The sequence below is a fragment of the Centruroides vittatus genome, unplaced genomic scaffold (assembly GCF_030686945.1).
Source record: "Centruroides vittatus isolate TY-2023 unplaced genomic scaffold, ASM3068694v2 contig_453, whole genome shotgun sequence".
Lineage (NCBI taxonomy): Eukaryota > Metazoa > Arthropoda > Arachnida > Scorpiones > Buthidae > Centruroides > Centruroides vittatus.
The window spans coordinates 1,996,026-2,014,069 of record NW_027122249.1 but is presented as its reverse complement, the minus strand read 5'-3'; the positions used below and the strand labels follow the sequence as shown (position 1 = coordinate 2,014,069).

Here is an 18,044-nt window from a genome sequence, read left to right as displayed (position 1 = left end):
TTCGATGCAAGCTTTGCTATGGGATTTTATGGGAAAATATCGTATACTGGTGACGAAGTACAATATTAAATTAATGGAAATCTTTATCATTCGGTATATTGTAATTAAAATACCAAGCTGCCTATTTTATTTGCGGAAAAATAATTATTATTTACTGTCCGCTCCTGTCTTTCCCTTGTATATTTGGAAACAATACAACAAAAAACTTACTGAGTGTAATGCGCACGGATTTCATTATTTGATATACCATACAAATCTATTGGAAATTTTGGCTACACAAAAAAAAAATGAGTTAAGAGTCTATTCATTTCTATAATTGATGAATTTGAAATATAACGATGTGTACACTGATTATTGTGTTTAATTAAAGAAAGATGGAAAGATGTAAAGATGAACGTTGGTGTCTGATTAATTAGAGTATCTTAAGTTCGATGATATTTGGTAGGATTTCTGATTGCATATACAGCATAGATTTTCAATCATACCCGAATATACAGCCTGACGGGCCTAACTTTCAAATAAAATGTTACTAGATTTGCAAAACTGGAACTTAAACTATAAAACAACAAATAATACAACAGAAAAGCAGTCATTTAGATTATAATACTACAGTCATCGATCGATTCGGGGATATTTTTACCATAACGAGACAGATGTTACGGTAAAAATAACACAGAGTTGTCAGCTTACCTCCAATTAACTGGGCAAATTTGACAAGCAAAACACAATGCCATCTTCTCTGTTTATAGGTATGTTAATGCGTAAACGTGTTACACTACTTTCCCTTCTATTAGATTAACGTAACAATAATTACTTATAGATAAAACTTTGGACGGTTTGCACTAATTTTAACTTAATTCGACACCTTTTAAAATATTCTAACGTAACTCCAATCAGTTTTCCCACACTTTTCCAAGCTATTAATCACACGAGTGTCGACACTTTGCGGGTTTCGCCCCGGGTAACTTTACCGAAGTCGATTTATGGTTATTAACTTTCCGCCACACGTGTTATTTAGCTTAAGGTTATTTTAGAAATTTTCCACTCGGAAGACCCCTCTCGAAATGATGAGCGGAACGACAACTTTCCGTCTGCTTATTTTTTCTGATTTTTAATCAATCAGACTTGTATTAATTCAAGTTTAAAACACGCGATTCTAGTATAGTAAGGTTGAATTAATACTTTAAAAATTGGAAATTCTGAGAGGAAATTTCACTTTTAAACGAGTACAAACTTGTGTTTTGGCACAGAAGAATGTTCTTTTTTTCGTGGTATACTGCTAAAATATATTAATTTTCTGCATTTGTAAGGGGATTAATGTTTCGTAAAGTAAATATTCTGCATCTAATCCGTTTTCGTAAAGTATTAATCCGGATTATGTTCCGTATTACGTGTTATTTTTCGCTCGAAGAGTTCGGAAAATGCTGTTTGCCGACAGTTATAGATCAAATTTTTGAAAGAACCAATAACCCGATATTACTCGAGATTGAAATCCTGTTCGACCGGAAACTAAGCTCTCTCTTCGATATTTGGAAAGGTGAATTTTCCTTTTTCTCCCCGTTCTCTGCCAGTTTATAATTTGGTCATCTTAACTTCCATTAACTTCTTATTGATTGTTTAAACAATAATGCGCTGGTAAAACTGATAAAGTTTCTGTGTAAATGTACGGCTTTTTCGTTTGTCTCCACCCGAAATTTATATCAAACAAAGAGAATTTAATGATTGGAAGGAAGTAGTGTCGTAAAAATCGTGTGAATTGCCCCAGCGACCACTCCTATTCATTAGGGAGAAGGCTGGTCAATTACTGTAAGTTCGATATCTATCATTAGTGGGCCTCTCCCAGTGTTTCTGAACAGTGTAGAGCGATAAAAACAGCCAGTTTAGAAATCTTCAAAACGTTTTTATTTATTGGGCAGTACTTTTACATATAACTAAGGCGACTAAAAGCGATAATGAATGGGCTTGAAACGTTCCTATAGTAATTTTTTTAGTGTTAATTTTCTATAAAACAATTTTCCATTTAAACGACGGACATTTTCTTCTTCTATATAACAAGTAGCTTAAAAATTTAAAGTACGTGGACAGAATCTATTTAACTAAAAATTAGCGTGGCAGACAGTTCTTTGGAAGTTTAATCGACGGAACCTGTTGTAATGATAAATCACGTATAAACAAACAAGAATTTCCTTTCTTAAATGGAACGTATACCCGTTTGTGGTTCTTTAATATCACTTTGGAAAACTTTACACTTCGTTTTTCCTCGTTAAACATTTCTGATTGGCTAATAATTATTTTAAAATACTGATATGATGGAAGAGAGTGATTCCTGGCTTCTGACGTTTTAGTTGTTTCCATTTAACAAAGTAGTCTACGGTGTCTTGGCCCATCTTAAACTGCTTAAGAGTTGGCGTGGAGCGGGTTTACAATGTCTTAGTTTAACTTGGTAATGGCAGTCCATAAAACTTGGTTTTCTAAAAGTTAATTTGTTACACAATTAAATTAACTTGCACAGCACTTAATGGGGCCATCTCGCGCATTAACTAGCAAAAAAGGGGAAGCGGTGTAGGTAAAATGCTTCCACTTATCCAATATTTGGTTTTAAAATTTGACAATCTAACGGGACAAGATTTTACAGAGTTATTTTGTTTATATATATTAGTCATATAATTTAAATTTACCTTTACAGAAATGTTTTTCTAACTCAGATGGCCCCTCACAATTTGAATTCTAAGACACACATCTGAAAGAAAATTTTACACCATTAGATTTCAACAATACAAATTCAAATTCTTCAATACTATTTTGTAATATAACCATGCACTTCTGCTCTAAACAAATGCAGATAACTAGTACTAACAATATGCAATGAAATGATTTTTTAGTAATAATTCTCTTTTCGATTTATGATATGATTAACAATTTACAATTATTATACAAACGTACAGTACGTACTGTACATCCTGATGAAAACACAAATATCACAGTCGGAAAAATAAGTAACTATGCATTGATAAAATTTCAATGAGATGAAATAGAATTTGATGGATTCTAAATCTAAATAAAAGAAAATAAAAAAAGAAGTTTTACTTTAAACTACTCTGTCATCAAAATAATTCCGTTTTAAAACCATTACTTCCATTGATTAGTATGGAAATAACAAAAAAAAATCTAACAATAGAATGTCAAAAATATAAAATACGGACGATGTGTACATCTGCCCAACTATCTGCACCAATTATTGCAATTTTAAGCAACCATTGGTTAACATACTTAACTAGATTTTTGTTAAATAAATCTATAATAATAATAATAATACGCCATATTAAACTGGCAGTTGTGCATTTTTTCTTTTGTATGATTAACAAAATGTAAGATATTAACATGAATTTTATGTGTTACAGCTATCTTTATCTGGAGCTAGAGCATCCTGCAAATCTATCTTGCTATCTTTTACCATTTTAACAAACTTATTGATGGTGGAAAACATTATTCTTACTATTAAAGCAGATAAAATTTAGTCTAATCAAGTATAATTCAATCTACAAAACAATTTAACAGAATTATTGACATCTATAACCATATACAAAAAAAATGCACATTCTATAGTTAAATTATATGGCATCATATACACAGAATTTCATGTAGAAACAAATAATAATAATAATAATAATAATAATAATAATAATTTACATAAATAACAAGAAAAATTTTGAATCTCATTTGTAAACATTCTTTACAGTATTATCATTCATTTATAACATTTTTTTTATAAACTTTCTGTAGGGCTTGAACTGGATGTGGATGTGACCAAAGTAACTTCATTAAGAAATCATTCGAATCTCTGCAGATATGGAAATTCATCATAATCTCTCTCCCTAGAGGGGAAAAAAAAACACAAAAATGTATCTTATCTAGTAAAAATATCATAATAATGTAATGAATATCTTACTATTAATAGTGATTTAATAGGTGAGTTTCAAGTTCATACATAATGCAAAACTTTAAAAATATTTTTAAAAAAATACACGTTAGTTTGAAAAAGTTAGAATGACACTTCATTTAAAATTAAGTGAAAATTAGATTCTGTTCCCAAAAATTTTCCTAAGTAATAAATTTAGTGTATGAAAATATTCAGATTAAAGTTTTGGCATTGACATTAAAATTTAGAAAATTGAACCTTCACATATAACATAATAATTGGAAAAAATCCTCCATTAATTGTGTGTATAGTTTAAGGAGAATGTGAAAAGTACATAACTGTACATGAGGGGAGAGTGGAAATAAAGGCATTGTCTATGTAGACTTTTTAGTAGTATTAGTGGTGTACAAGGTATTTTTACCAGTATTAGTGTTTGTTCTTATAAGCCTATTTACTAGTCATGTGAATAAATTATCAGTTAAAATAGTACTGTAAATATTTTCTAAGTCATTTTTTTCAATGTATATATGAACTATATCAATTCAATGTGATATATGAACTATTCTGCATCTAATTAAAAATGGCTATACAAGTAATTAATGGATAACCCCTTCATTATATATAAAAACAATTTCATTACATTAAACATTATTTCTTGAAAGAAGAGTAAAATACAGCCATTAGTAGTACTGCAAATGTTTATTAAACCTCATCTCAACTGAATTGTTTGAAAACATTTCTGACATGATAGAACTACTAACACTATACAAGGTCCTCCAAAAAGAAAATTCCAATAATTTAAAGTGGTAGCAATGTTAATTATTATCCAAGAACATTGTAATTTACATTGGAAAACTATCTAAGTTTTACATTTGCTAAGTGCGTTTTCTCAACATATGAACCTCACACATCATACAGCATGTGTTCAACCAATACTGAAGTTCTTCCTATGCTTGCCACAGCATATCCATTGTCACTCTTACCACAGTAGCCACAGTTCTATAGTTCCTGCAGATTACTTGTGTCGGAAGACAAGTGATTCTAACTCTGCAAACTGTAGAATGCAAAATGTCTTCTCTATTGCAGAGTTACCATTTTCATATACTATAAAAATACATTACCTAATAGTACTACTACTACCAGATAGTAGATGACAAGACATTCAAATGCAAATGGGAGACAAAACTTTGACAATTGTGCTATTGATTGGTAAAAGCTGCATAATATTTAACATAATTACAGTAATTTAAAATGGCAGCATTCATTTTGGAAAACCCTGTATTTTTAATTACATTTGAATTGATCATTTATCAACATTTGTACACCAACAGAGTTGCATTTTTGTACTGTCTTCAATCATTCATTGAAGTGCTATTTTTTGATCTGCATTTCAAGTATTTTAATAGTTTTCTGCCCAGAATTTTTGAGATATATGGATCAGAAAGAGAACTAAAAAACACAAGTAATGGTAGAATGCAATTTTGATAATTGAAAAATCGTTTAATATTAAAAATATTTGGCTAATGAAAAGCTTAATTAACAAAAATTCAAATTTGAAAGAAACAAAAGTTTGTGTGAGATTTCTAGATATCGTCATCATTATTTTAAAATTATTGAATTATTCACAAACTAAGTGTCATTGAAAAATTGGAATTTTTGCTTTGATATCTTTAAAAGTTTTTCTCTCAAATAAATTCTATCTTTGTGGATTTGAAATTCAGATCATTGTATTAGGATTGATATTCAAAATATTTGTAATTTGATTTGATTAAATTACATAAATACAGTATATTATATAAGAAATACCGTAACCGTATATCTCGGCAGATAAGACAATAGTTGAATCATAAAAAAAGACCCCCAAAATCCGGGGTCATCTTATAGGACAGATACAAAAAAAATTATATTGAAATTTATATAAATTAAATCCATTATAAAGAAAACGGACAAACCATAATTATTTACTAGTAGAGAGTATGGTATGTGCACAAAATACAATAGCCCATATGGCATTTTTGTGAATAGTCAAGATCATTACCTGAATGCTGAATCAGTGCAAATGTTTGCAACAATTGCAAGGCAGTGCTTCCAAATGCAAGAAAATAAAATTTGTTCATTCAAAAAATTACAAATAAGACATAATTCCGTATACGCTATACAGTATTATTATTCAGATGATGATCGCTGATCTACACTAAATTCATAGGCCATTGATAGTTTGGGGTTCGTCTTATAGGACAGATATGCTAAAATTATAAAACTTTGACGAAAATTTATACCTCGTCTTATCTGAAGGTTGTCTTATCTGCTGAGATATACGGTATATAAGAATATAGGATATAAAAGAAAGAAAAAGAATATAATAAATATATTACTATTTTTTGCATTATTCCTTATAATTATGTTATTTTAAATTTAATTATTAAAAATTAAATTCAGAATACTGAACAAAGTTAGTAGTACAGTATCTATCCAGTTCGCATTTCAATATGTTTTAGTTTTTAAAAAAGAAAAACTAAATATCAGAGTATAATCAGATATACTTCAAATCTAAAGTTATTCTTACTCAATTTCCAATATTCTTCTCCGTCTTCTCCTCAACTGGTGATGAGAATACTGTCTCACCACCATGACGACAGTTATATTTATTATTAAAAACCCCACAATGCCGCAAACGGCGCCGAGAATCACATTGGATGACTGTATTGTTCGATTGCTGTTTTCGTCTTCCGAAAATAGACCGTCTCTCGCCAAGATGTTATAATTGCTTTTGTAAGGATTGGATGAAAGAATATTTATGTAGTTCTGAGAACTAAGTTTGGACCCTGGAAAAATAAAATATATAGTAAGAAATGCTTACTGGACTTGAGCAACAAAATTAAATATAAAATTAATAATAATAAAATATTTCAAAATATATAAAATGCTGTATTTAAATTTGTTTTAAAATTAAAAAAACCAATAAAATTATATTTTTGCATACATTGTGGCTGAAAACGAAACTGGACAGCAAGAAAAATAAAAAACAACAAAAAAATTCAATTTATATTACATTACAACTTAATTTTATATATTGCAAGACAATGTTACATTCTGCAGAACGTTTGACAAAGTGCCAACATATTAATATCTGGTCAAGAAGTGCAGAAAATCCACAGCTATTAAGTTAATATTTATCTCTCTATGTAACTTTTATAAAAATAAAGAAAGTTATAGTTTCATCTGATAAAAAGTGTAAGCGAAAGTACTTTCATTCAATCTTTTCCAAGAAGTGGATGACCGTCTCCACTCCTCTTAATCTAAAGGAGTGGTCCGTTTTTGATAACATTAACAATTTATATAAGTATCTTGCCGAATGAATTGAATTTTTTTCTATTTTAAATTGTTTCAAAACAGAAATTTGAACGACTTCACAATGATTTTTACATTTTTTTTAAATAGTAAATTAAATTAATTATTTTGAAAAAATTAATTACATTTAAGAAAATTCTTTTGTAAACTTTCTAAGAATTAATTAATTAACTAAAATCAATTTGTACATTTTACAATTTTTTATAATTTAATATTGATAAAATGAAATTTAAAAATATTTTAAATGAAACATTTTGGATTTAATTAACATTTACTGTAACTTTCAATGTGTTCTAATTTTATAAGATCATAAAACTTAACATTATAATCTATCAAACTTTAAAAATAATCAGAACAGTAATATATCAAGTTCAATGTAAACATTTATAAAAGTTATACACATTGAAATTGTTTTAAGTGTATTCATTATTGCTTTTTAAAATTATTTTTAAATATAGATTTAAAATATAAGTGAAATACCACTGAACTTTTCAGACTTACATTTGCTTTAAAAAAAGAACATAATTAACTTTAGAATTTTATCATAAAGTATATAAAGACAAAGGTATTTATGTTAAGCTTATTGGAAAACTGCTGTTGAATTAAAAAAAGAAAACTCACTCATTATTTTACATCTAAGTATTGATTTATAGGATCAACTTTTGGTGATGCTTTTGATTTTAAATTCCAGTTTGACAAATGTATGTTCAATTTTCAACAGTATTCCAAATCTTTTATTTTAACTATTCTATTCGAGAATTGCATGTTTATAATTAGAATTTTGCAGCTGTTCTTCGAACACACTATTATAGAAATCGAGCATTCTGTTTTGGATCTCTGCTATTCCCAACGAAGATCTATGGACTTGACAGAAAACGTTTGAACATCTCGTTACTTTTGTTGCTGGACTGACCTTGAGGTTCATATATGGTTTTGTATTTATACTGTCTACTTCTTACTCTGATTTAAAGTTACTACAGATATTTCCAACATTTGACTACATTAAAATCCTAAATAATACCTTTTATTAGTTTTACATCAGTTTTTCTTAAATTGAAATCTACTGGAATCTCATGGTTGTCATATTTGTGTATATATATATATATATATATATACATACATACATACATACATACTAGCAAATGAGCCCAGTGTTGCTTGAGCAAATGATTTGGATGATATGATAAATATTGTACGTTTGGAAATTAAGTTATTACTATAAACGGTAATCTTCAACAACCATAGAAATTGTTATATAACACACCCCTTATTTCTGAGAATCATTTTATTGCTTTAAACGAACATTTTCATCCTGATCAATTTTCTCGAACATTTACAATCATTCTATAATCAAACCAATATGGAATAACAAATTTGAATTTAAAACAGTATGAACATTTAGTTAAAAAATCAAAATATATAAAAATATCTATAACAATGTCTGAAATGTTATCAATTTAATACACCTAAGTACTCAATAAATACAAAACTCAATGAAGACTAAACACAGTTAAAAACAAAAAAATCATATCTAAATAGAGTAGAAGCAGTTCTTCAGGTTAAGCCTTAAAAATCCTCTCCCTCTCCCCTCGTGGGGGGAATAAAAATCCCTTCTTAGTGTGCATTTTCATGACGTACCCTGTGTACCAAATTTTACCTCTTTAAGTTCAGCGGTTTGCTCTGGTCGATGATGAATCAATCACTCAATCAGTCAGTCAGGACATGTAATTTTATATGTTTAGATTAGTTATGCAACAAATATTTGGTTACTATTCGGCCAAATACCGAATACCTAAAAACAGGAGTAAGAAATAACAAAAACATAGTAAATTAATCATTTTGGTAACTTTCATTAATGCTGAACATACATTTCAAGTTTGAGAAAGTACAATTTTTTGCTTATTTATCTAAAAGATCAAAGGAAAAGTAATATAACTAAGTTATTTTTTTGAGATCAAAGAAAGGTAACAAATCAAATGAAAACTACCTACTTATTATGTAGTTTAGTCATCTAATACTTGTATATAACAGAACAAGTCCTGATAGGATAATTAATGCAGAGCCAAAACTACTGGTGCTAGAATCTTAAAAATTTGAGGGCATGTTCCTTTTGTAAAGTTTAGGCGTGCTAAGAAAAGATTTCCCATTTTACAATTACATGACTCATAGCCTGGTGATAATGGAGAAAAGAGACAGATAGGACATCAGTATAAGTCACAGTTATGATTTCACATATTCAAGACAGCTTGGAAGTCTGAACGGCCCCAGGCTTTCGCCCGTGCACACCAAATGACTTTCATTACAAACATTTAGCTTTCCGAAGTCTATGAGAACAATTATTTGGCATTGATGGCCGTGAATTTCAACCAATAAGCTGTCTTGACTTGTTTGATTATGTTATCAACTCAATTTCATATTTATTTTCTCATTTTCACTTCATAGTCCTTCTCTGTTTCATTTACACGTGTAGGTCATTTCATTGTTATCTACATTTGATATCATCATTTATCACATACTGCCATGATGCTTGTCTGTCCGCTACAACTGTCAAGAATTAATGCAATTGGCAAAGCATAGTGACAGCAGGCCAATAGAGAGCAGGGTCCTTGCTATAATGCAGTTTGCGCGCCAATTTTCGTACGTGCATTAATCAAGCCGAATAGTTTGGCTGAATATTCAGCTATTTGGCCACGCTCCTGGCCGAATATACTATTTGTTGCAACATTAATTCAGATAAGTTATATTACTTATTTTGGTTGTTCAGAGTGGAAGGCCAATGCCTTGATCACTTCAGCCATCGAACTAAAGTGGTGGCAGGCCTTCTATTCTTAGTCAGGAATATTGAATAGTATGGGCAGTCCATTCTGGATATGTCATACCATATATCAAAAGTCTCTGGAATAAAATGATAAATAATACACACAAACACCTTTTAAAATTCTTGCAGGTAAATATTAACTGAAAGAGTAAACTAATGTTTTTGGCATCATTACATGATTGTCATCTTTGGATTAACAGAATTTTGAATTTATAAAGAACTTTGGAACAATGTTCCCAAAGTTCTTTACTACATAACTATAATTAGGTTAACTATGGGGATTTAGAATTGTATCAAGGCTTAGAAATCATTCTATGATTTACTGGAGGATAGATGGTTGTAGCCTAGCATGTTTCCTGACAACCATCATGATGTACAGATACTACTGTGTACATGTATAATGATAATTATACGTTACGCGATCAGTTATCATTATACAAGTACAAAGTGTTCTCTGTGCATCATGACTGTCGTCTAGGCTATGACAATCTATCCTATGGTATCTCATAGATTTCCAAGAGAATAATGAACTCAATCAGAATTATGTTCAGTGTCATTTAAAATTGGTGTTACAAATTTCTTTGTAAATTCAAAAGTATTATCCTAACGATGACTATTTAACATAGCCAAAAACATTAAACTTTAACTGAACAAGTAAATCCTTTGCTGGAATTTTAAAAAAAGGTACTTGAATGTATTAGTTGTCATACCATATTTCATCATCCAACTGCCCTTATTGTGGACCTAGTAAAATTAATTAGGGGCATGAAAAAAAGACCTTTTTAATAAAAAACTTAAATCAACACCTTAATGCTTGCTGAGAAATTTTTAATTAAACGAACGTTTTCGGCCTCATCTATAGGCCATCATCAGGTCGAAATACAAAAATTGGAACGCTTACGTTCCATACATAGAATACAAAATTCAAACTAAACGTTTTTTAAAAAATGGAACTAATTAACGAAAAGGTCCTACATTTTTCCTAGAAAAAAGATTGCAAGAATACGTCTCCGCGTTGATGGAAAGTAATAAGTTTGTGGTAAACGATCCTGTTATGGTAGTTAAAGATCTACAAAGCATTACTTTGATGGATGAAGAAGTGGGAACTGTGTTAGATTACGAAAGTATGTACCCGTCGATCAAAGTGGAATCCTGCGTAGAAGCGCTGTTGGAGTTCTTGTTTAAAGAAAACCCAACGTTAACACAACACAGAAAGGAGGTTATAGAAATGGCTAACCTAGTATGTTGCGAATCCTTCTTCGTTTACGAAAACCAAACATTCAAGCAAAAAAGGGGAGTACCAATGGGAAGCCCGATTTCGGGGCTCCTTTGCGAACTTGTTGTTAGAAAAGTAGAATTAAAAGTGCTACGCGGCTTCGAAAGGGACATAGTATACTACAAGAGATATGTAGATGACATTTTCATAATATGGAAGAACAATCGGGTAATTGCTAACTTTGTGGATAGAATTAACGAAAACGAAGAAGGCCTTAACCTGAAGCTTGAGCAAAAAAGCTCTAGGATGTTGCATTTCTTAGACATTAATATCGTATTTAGCAAAGGGCATATATCCACTGGCGTATTCATTAAACCTACACATAGCCCACTTTATATCCCTGCTAGCTCTTATGACCCTTATAAATATAAGTTAGCGGCATTTAGAGCTTTGATTAGAAGGGCCTTTATATACTGTGAAAATGTGATAGACCGACTTACGGAGATAGAAAGAATTATACGGATAGCAGGAACATTAGGGTATAAGAGGAAAGTCATAGAGGGAATTATTAGAAAATTTGAGACCAGCAGTGATAAAGACACTAGACAAGGGCCTTATAGGTATACGAAATTTACATTCAATAAATATCTAGGAGGGATTATGAAAGAAATAGCAAGCTTGAAGGATGCAAGGGTGATCTTAAAAAGGGCTCCGAATTTGTATAAAATACTTAGAAACGATAAAGGATTAGTTAAAAAAGAAGATAAGGCAGGTGTGTATAAGATCCCCTACGAGAACCAGCTGTTAGGTATTAATAAAGAGTACGTGGGGGTTACTACTAGAAACTTAGGAATTAGGATGAAGGAACATAAGTATGATATTAGAAAAGGGTCCAATACAACAGTACTAGCCCAGATGGGGCAAGCTGAAGGATCCGTGGTACGGTGGAATGAGGCGAGAATCATAAAACAGGTACATTCCCCAACTTTGGCGAGAACAGCGGAAAAAATGGAAATTTACAGAAGTAAGCTAAAAGATAAATGTATTAACGCAAGGGACGCGGAAGGTCTTCCTTCGGCTTGGAAATATGCCCTTAAAAACTTATAGGAGGGGCATGAACTTAGTTATATTTTAAATTGAATTATTTCTAGTTAGGATAGGTAATATTGATATTATGTTCGTTTGTTATTATTATTGTTGTTTTTCTAGTTTCTCACTATATGTTTATTTATTTATTTATTTTTTATTTTTTTCGTTAATTAGTTCCATTTTTTAAAAAACGTTTAGTTTGAATTTTGTATTCTATGTATGGAACGTAAGCGTTCCAATTTTTGTATTTCGACCTGATGATGGCCTATAGATGAGGCCGAAAACGTTCGTTTAATTAAAAATTTCTCAGCAAGCATTAAGGTGTTGATTTAAGTTTTTTATTTAATTCTGCTGGGTACGAGTATGAATCAGTTTGACATGGCGACACCGGCTGATCTTTATAAGGAATATAGGAAGTTGACGTTGAAACTAGTCAAAGCTAATTGTAAGTTGGAATTTTTAAGAGAATGCATGATTAGCAAAGTTTTTCCGATGTCTATATATAGAATCCGCATCCCGAAAGAATGCGGCTCGTTAAAACTCAGAGTTTGTTTTGCGTGCCTTAAGAAATCCATTAAATTTGCAAAAAACAAAAAGTACGGGATCCTGAGACGCCTCATTGATTTGGAAAACAAAGTGTTTAATGAACAACCTGATAAGCTTATGGACATGAACGTTGGAGTTGCACGTTTTACTGATAAGGTCTACAGGAGCTTAAAGAAACGTTATATTAAGAGAATGAAATGGATTATCTACAAGCAGGTTCCAAAAAACAATAGGAAGAGCATCACAACATACATAGTATGGGACCAAATTGAAATACCCAATAGGGTAAAAGAGCTGCTGAGCAAAGGCCCAAACTTCGTACCAGAGAGAGCGGGGATATGGGAAACGTCATACCAGGAGATCGAAAGAGGAATTAGGGGTTTGGATCCCGTTGAGAAGGACTATATTAGGTGGAAGACTGTATTAAAAAATCAAGATAAAGGGAAAAGAGAAGGCTACAGCAAGGATATCAGATACACTAAGGGATGGTTAAAAGAGAATAATTTGATTGCGGCGAGAGCAGATAAAAGCAAACAAATTGTCATAATGAAAAAACAAACGTATGATAGAGCCTTAGAAGAATACATCAGAAAAACAGAATGTATCAAGGTCAACAGTAATATAGTTCAAACTATTGATAGAAGGGTTAAAAAGCTGGAGGAAACCAAACTAGCGAAGATATTACCGTTTCTCCGAAAATGCCGGAACCCTAGACCAGGGCTCCCTAGACTCTTTGCCTTCGCTAAAACCCATAAAGAGGGTAAGGAAATAAGGCCTATTGTGGAAAAACGAAAAGGTCCTACATTTCTCCTAGAAAAAAGATTGCAAGAATACGTCTCCGCGTTGATGGAAAGTAATAAGTTTGTGGTAAAGGATCCTGTTATGGTAGTTAAAGATCTACAAAGCATTACTTTGATGGATGAAGAAGTGGGAACTGTGTTAGATTACGAAAGTATGTACCCGTCGATCAAAGTGGAATCCTGCGTAGAAGCGCTGTTGGAGTTCTTGTTTAAAGAAAACCCAACGTTAACACAACACAGAAAGGAGGTTATAGAAATGGCTAACCTAGTATGTTGCGAATCCTTCTTCGTTTACGAAGACCAAACATTCAAGCAAAAAAGGGGAGTACCAATGGGAAGCCCGATTTCGGGGCTCCTTTGCGAACTTGTTGTTAGAAAAGTAGAATTAAAAGTGCTACGCGGCTTCGAAAGGGACATAGTATACTACAAGAGATATGTAGATGACATTTTCATAATATGGAAGAACAATCGGGTAATTGCTAACTTTGTGGATAGAATTAACGAAAACGAAGAAGGCCTTAACCTGAAGCTTGAGCAAAAAAGCTCTAGGATGTTGCATTTCTTAGACATTAATATCGTATTTAGCAAAGGGCATATATCCACTGGCGTATTCATTAAACCTACACATAGCCCACTTTATATCCCTGCTAGCTCTTATGACCCTTATAAATATAAGTTAGCGGCATTTAGAGCTTTGATTAGAAGGGCCTTTATATACTGTGAAAATGTGATAGACCGACTTACGGAGATAGAAAGAATTATACGGATAGCAGGAACATTAGGGTATAAGAGGAAAGTCATAGAGGGAATTATTAGAAAATTTGAGACCAGCAGTGATAAAGACACTAGACAAGGGCCTTATAGGTACACGAAATTTACATTCAATAAATATCTAGGAGGGATTATGAAAGAAATAGCAAGCTTGAAGGATGCAAGGGTGATCTTAAAAAGGGCTCCGAATTTGTATAAAATACTTAGAAACGATAAAGGATTAGTTAAAAAAGAAGATAAGGCAGGTGTGTATAAGATCCCCTACGAGAACCAGCTGTTAGGCATTAATAAAGAGTACGTGGGGGTTACTACTAGAAACTTAGGAATTAGGATGAAGGAACATAAGTATGATATTAGAAAAGGGTCCAATACAACAGTACTAGCCCAGATGGGGCAAGCTGAAGGATCCGTGGTACGGTGGAATGAGGCGAGAATCATAAAACAGGTACATTCCCCAACTTTGGCGAGAACAGCGGAAAAAATGGAAATTTACAGAAGTAAGCTAAAAGATAAATGTATTAACGCAAGGGACGCGGAAGGTCTTCCTTCGGCTTGGAAATATGCCCTTAAAAACTTATAGGAGGGGCATGAACTTAGTTATATTTTAAATTGAATTATTTCTAGTTAGGATAGGTAATATTGATATTATGTTCGTTTGTTATTATTATTGTTGTTTTTCTAGTTTCTCACTATATGTTTATTTATTTATTTATTTTTTATTTTTTTCGTTAATTAGTTCCATTTTTTAAAAAACGTTTAGTTTGAATTTTGTATTCTATGTATGGAACGTAAGCGTTCCAATTTTTGTATTTCGACCTGATGATGGCCTATAGATGAGGCCGAAAACGTTCGTTTAATTAAAAATTTCTCAGCAAGCATTAAGGTGTTGATTTAAGTTTTTTATTTAATTCTGCTGGGTACGAGTATGAATCAGTTTGACCTTTTTAATGCCCAAGTTAATCTAATTAAATTTTATAACAAACACAATCATAATTTGATGAAAAATTATTTTATACATGAATACATATTTGCTAATGCTGATCTGTATGTACAAATGAAACTAAAATATCCGAAAATAAAATAGTTGAAGGCCATTTAAGATTTTTAACGCTATTTTATCTTCTCAACATAATCAATTAAGCAAAGTTGTAAGCCTAGTAATAAGAGTATAGAAAAAAGAAGTAATATGTATTAGTATATTAATCATATATTACTGCATCTTCTCTGCACTTTAATTACTTTCCATTAAAAGATTAATCTTAAAATTTAGTAAAATTAAATGCCTGTAATATTTTACTGAAATTTAAAAGAAATTCAACATATGTATGAAATTATGATAGTTCACAAGATTGCATTGTAATATTTTAAATTATATACAATTTTCTATAAATATTAATGACATAATTTCAATGGGCAAAAATATTTTATTAACTTTACAGTTAAATACTTAAATATAAAAACAAAAATATTTTATTTTTGTCAGAATATCAGTTTGTTTGAACAAAATATTTTATTACTTTGTAAATATTTAAGTATTTATTGTAAACTAGCTGCAAGTACCTGCTTTGCTGGGGTTTTTTTTTTGTTCGTACATTTATATATAATATAGTTTTTTTTAATATAAAAGACATGCGTTAAAAGACTTTTCTTTTAGACTTTTCTTTTCTTTTTCTTTTGACTTTTCTAGCAGATAAGTCTAGCATTGCTCAGGCAAAAAGTAACAATAGCAAAGATTAAGATTATTATGTTATAGCCAACCTTACCTGTTTTCACAGAATGCAAGAATTAGGTCCCCCTGTTTCCAGAGATTAATTAGAGAATTTTTAGATGAGTTTAAAAATATGTTCGATTTCCTGCAAAAATGCATAAAACCGCATCTGCGCCTGTAAATCTTGTACGTTGCTTTCTCTTAACACTTCCATTGTTAACACTCCCATTCTTAACACTTTTATTGTTAACACTTCCATTCTTAACACTTTCAACCCACGTATCTCCCAGCTGTTATCTGCGACTTCGTTCGCATGGATTTTGCGAGCAAACCCTATTTACATTCAATATTTCAACAACCATAATAAATTGTTATATAAACCTACTGCTGAGAATGATGAGAATTGCTGAAAATCAAATGAATTGTTTTCAATTTGATTAATTTTCTGGAACGTTTACAATCATTCTATAATCGAACCAACATAAAAAAACAAATTCGAATTTAAAACAGTTCGAACATTTGGTTAAAAAATCGAAATATATAAAAATATTTATAACAATGTCTGAAATGTTATCAATTTAATACCCCTAAGTACTCAATGAAGACTAAACGTAGTTAAATACGAAAAATTGCATAAATCATAATCTAAATAAATCATAATCTAAAATAATCTAATATAAATCTAAATATAAAATAATCTAATCTAAAATAATCTAAAATAGTACAGTAGAAGCCGTTTTTCAGGTTAAGACTTAATGCTCTCCCTCTTTTCCACGGGGGGAATTTCGAAAAATCCCTTCTTAGTGTTCATTTTCATTGCATATCCTACTAAAACGTAGTTAAATACAAAAATTTGCATCTAAAATAGTACAGTAGAAGCCGTTCTTCAGGTTAGTGCTCTCCCCCTCCCCCTGCGGGGGGAATTTCAAAAAATCTCTTCTTGGTGTGCATTTTCATGACGTACCCTAACTGTGTACCAAATTTCACCTCTAGGTTCTGGAACTTTCTAGAAATAACTGGAACATTCTCATTGAAGCGTCACACACTTTTGAAGTCAACCACTTTCAACCCCCATATCTCCCACACCCTTATAGCTATCGAGACGCAACCACCATAGTGCACGATGGGAGACTTGGGGCTACTACCACACACAAACACCATTCATGTGCGATGTGTAATTTTGGCTGCAGAATGAGATATAGGCACAAACATGTCCATTTATATATATATACATATAGATAATCAACAACATAAATCCATAAAATTATCCAAAAACTGGTCCTTAACTTTATAATGGAAAAGCATATGGTCTCTCATAAGCAAAGCTGGAGAGTCGGCATTTTTGTTTTGCCAACTCCCAATCCTTAGTATTTATTTATATTATCCAGCATTCCATTGCTGAGTTTTATTATACTTTAATTCATTATGCTAATTTATTAATTAGCAATGCACTGGTATTCTAATGATAATTAGAGGATTAAAGCTATGTTTTTTACTTTATTTAAAAGACAGAAAAAGACAAAAGATTACAAAAATTTACAATATGGCTAATAGGTACCAAACTTCATTGGAAAGTAGAGATAATAAAAACAAGCTATTATACTGTTTTTAAAATCACTGTTATTCAGCTGAATTTTTTTTCTAACCAATTGCAACAAGAAATCTGAAATTTTGGTCAGAATTAAATTTCAAATTCAAAATTGTTTATGGTTAAAATTTGCCTACAAATCAGAAACATAATTTCAATTTCTGAACATTATATGGGTGAGAATCCAACAAAATCAGAAAAGATTTAACTTCTGATAATGTAATCACAGTTAAAATTT

At 31.0% G+C, this 18,044-nt stretch overlaps 1 protein-coding gene across 1 annotated transcript in view; it reads right to left on the bottom strand.

The window, feature by feature from the left end:
• Nucleotides 1-1,879: 1,879 nt before the first annotated feature.
• LOC136977275 (uncharacterized) overlaps nt 1,880-18,044 on the bottom strand; it is a 39,004-nt gene continuing 22,839 nt past the window's right edge. Inside the window, exons 3-4 of the mRNA XM_067272739.1 lie at nt 6,486-6,744; nt 1,880-3,875 (exon numbers count right to left, since the gene is read on the bottom strand). Of these exons, the coding sequence (XP_067128840.1) occupies nt 3,830-3,875; nt 6,486-6,744 (305 nt within the window). The 3' untranslated portion in view covers nt 1,880-3,829. The remainder of the gene's footprint in view (nt 3,876-6,485; nt 6,745-18,044) is intronic.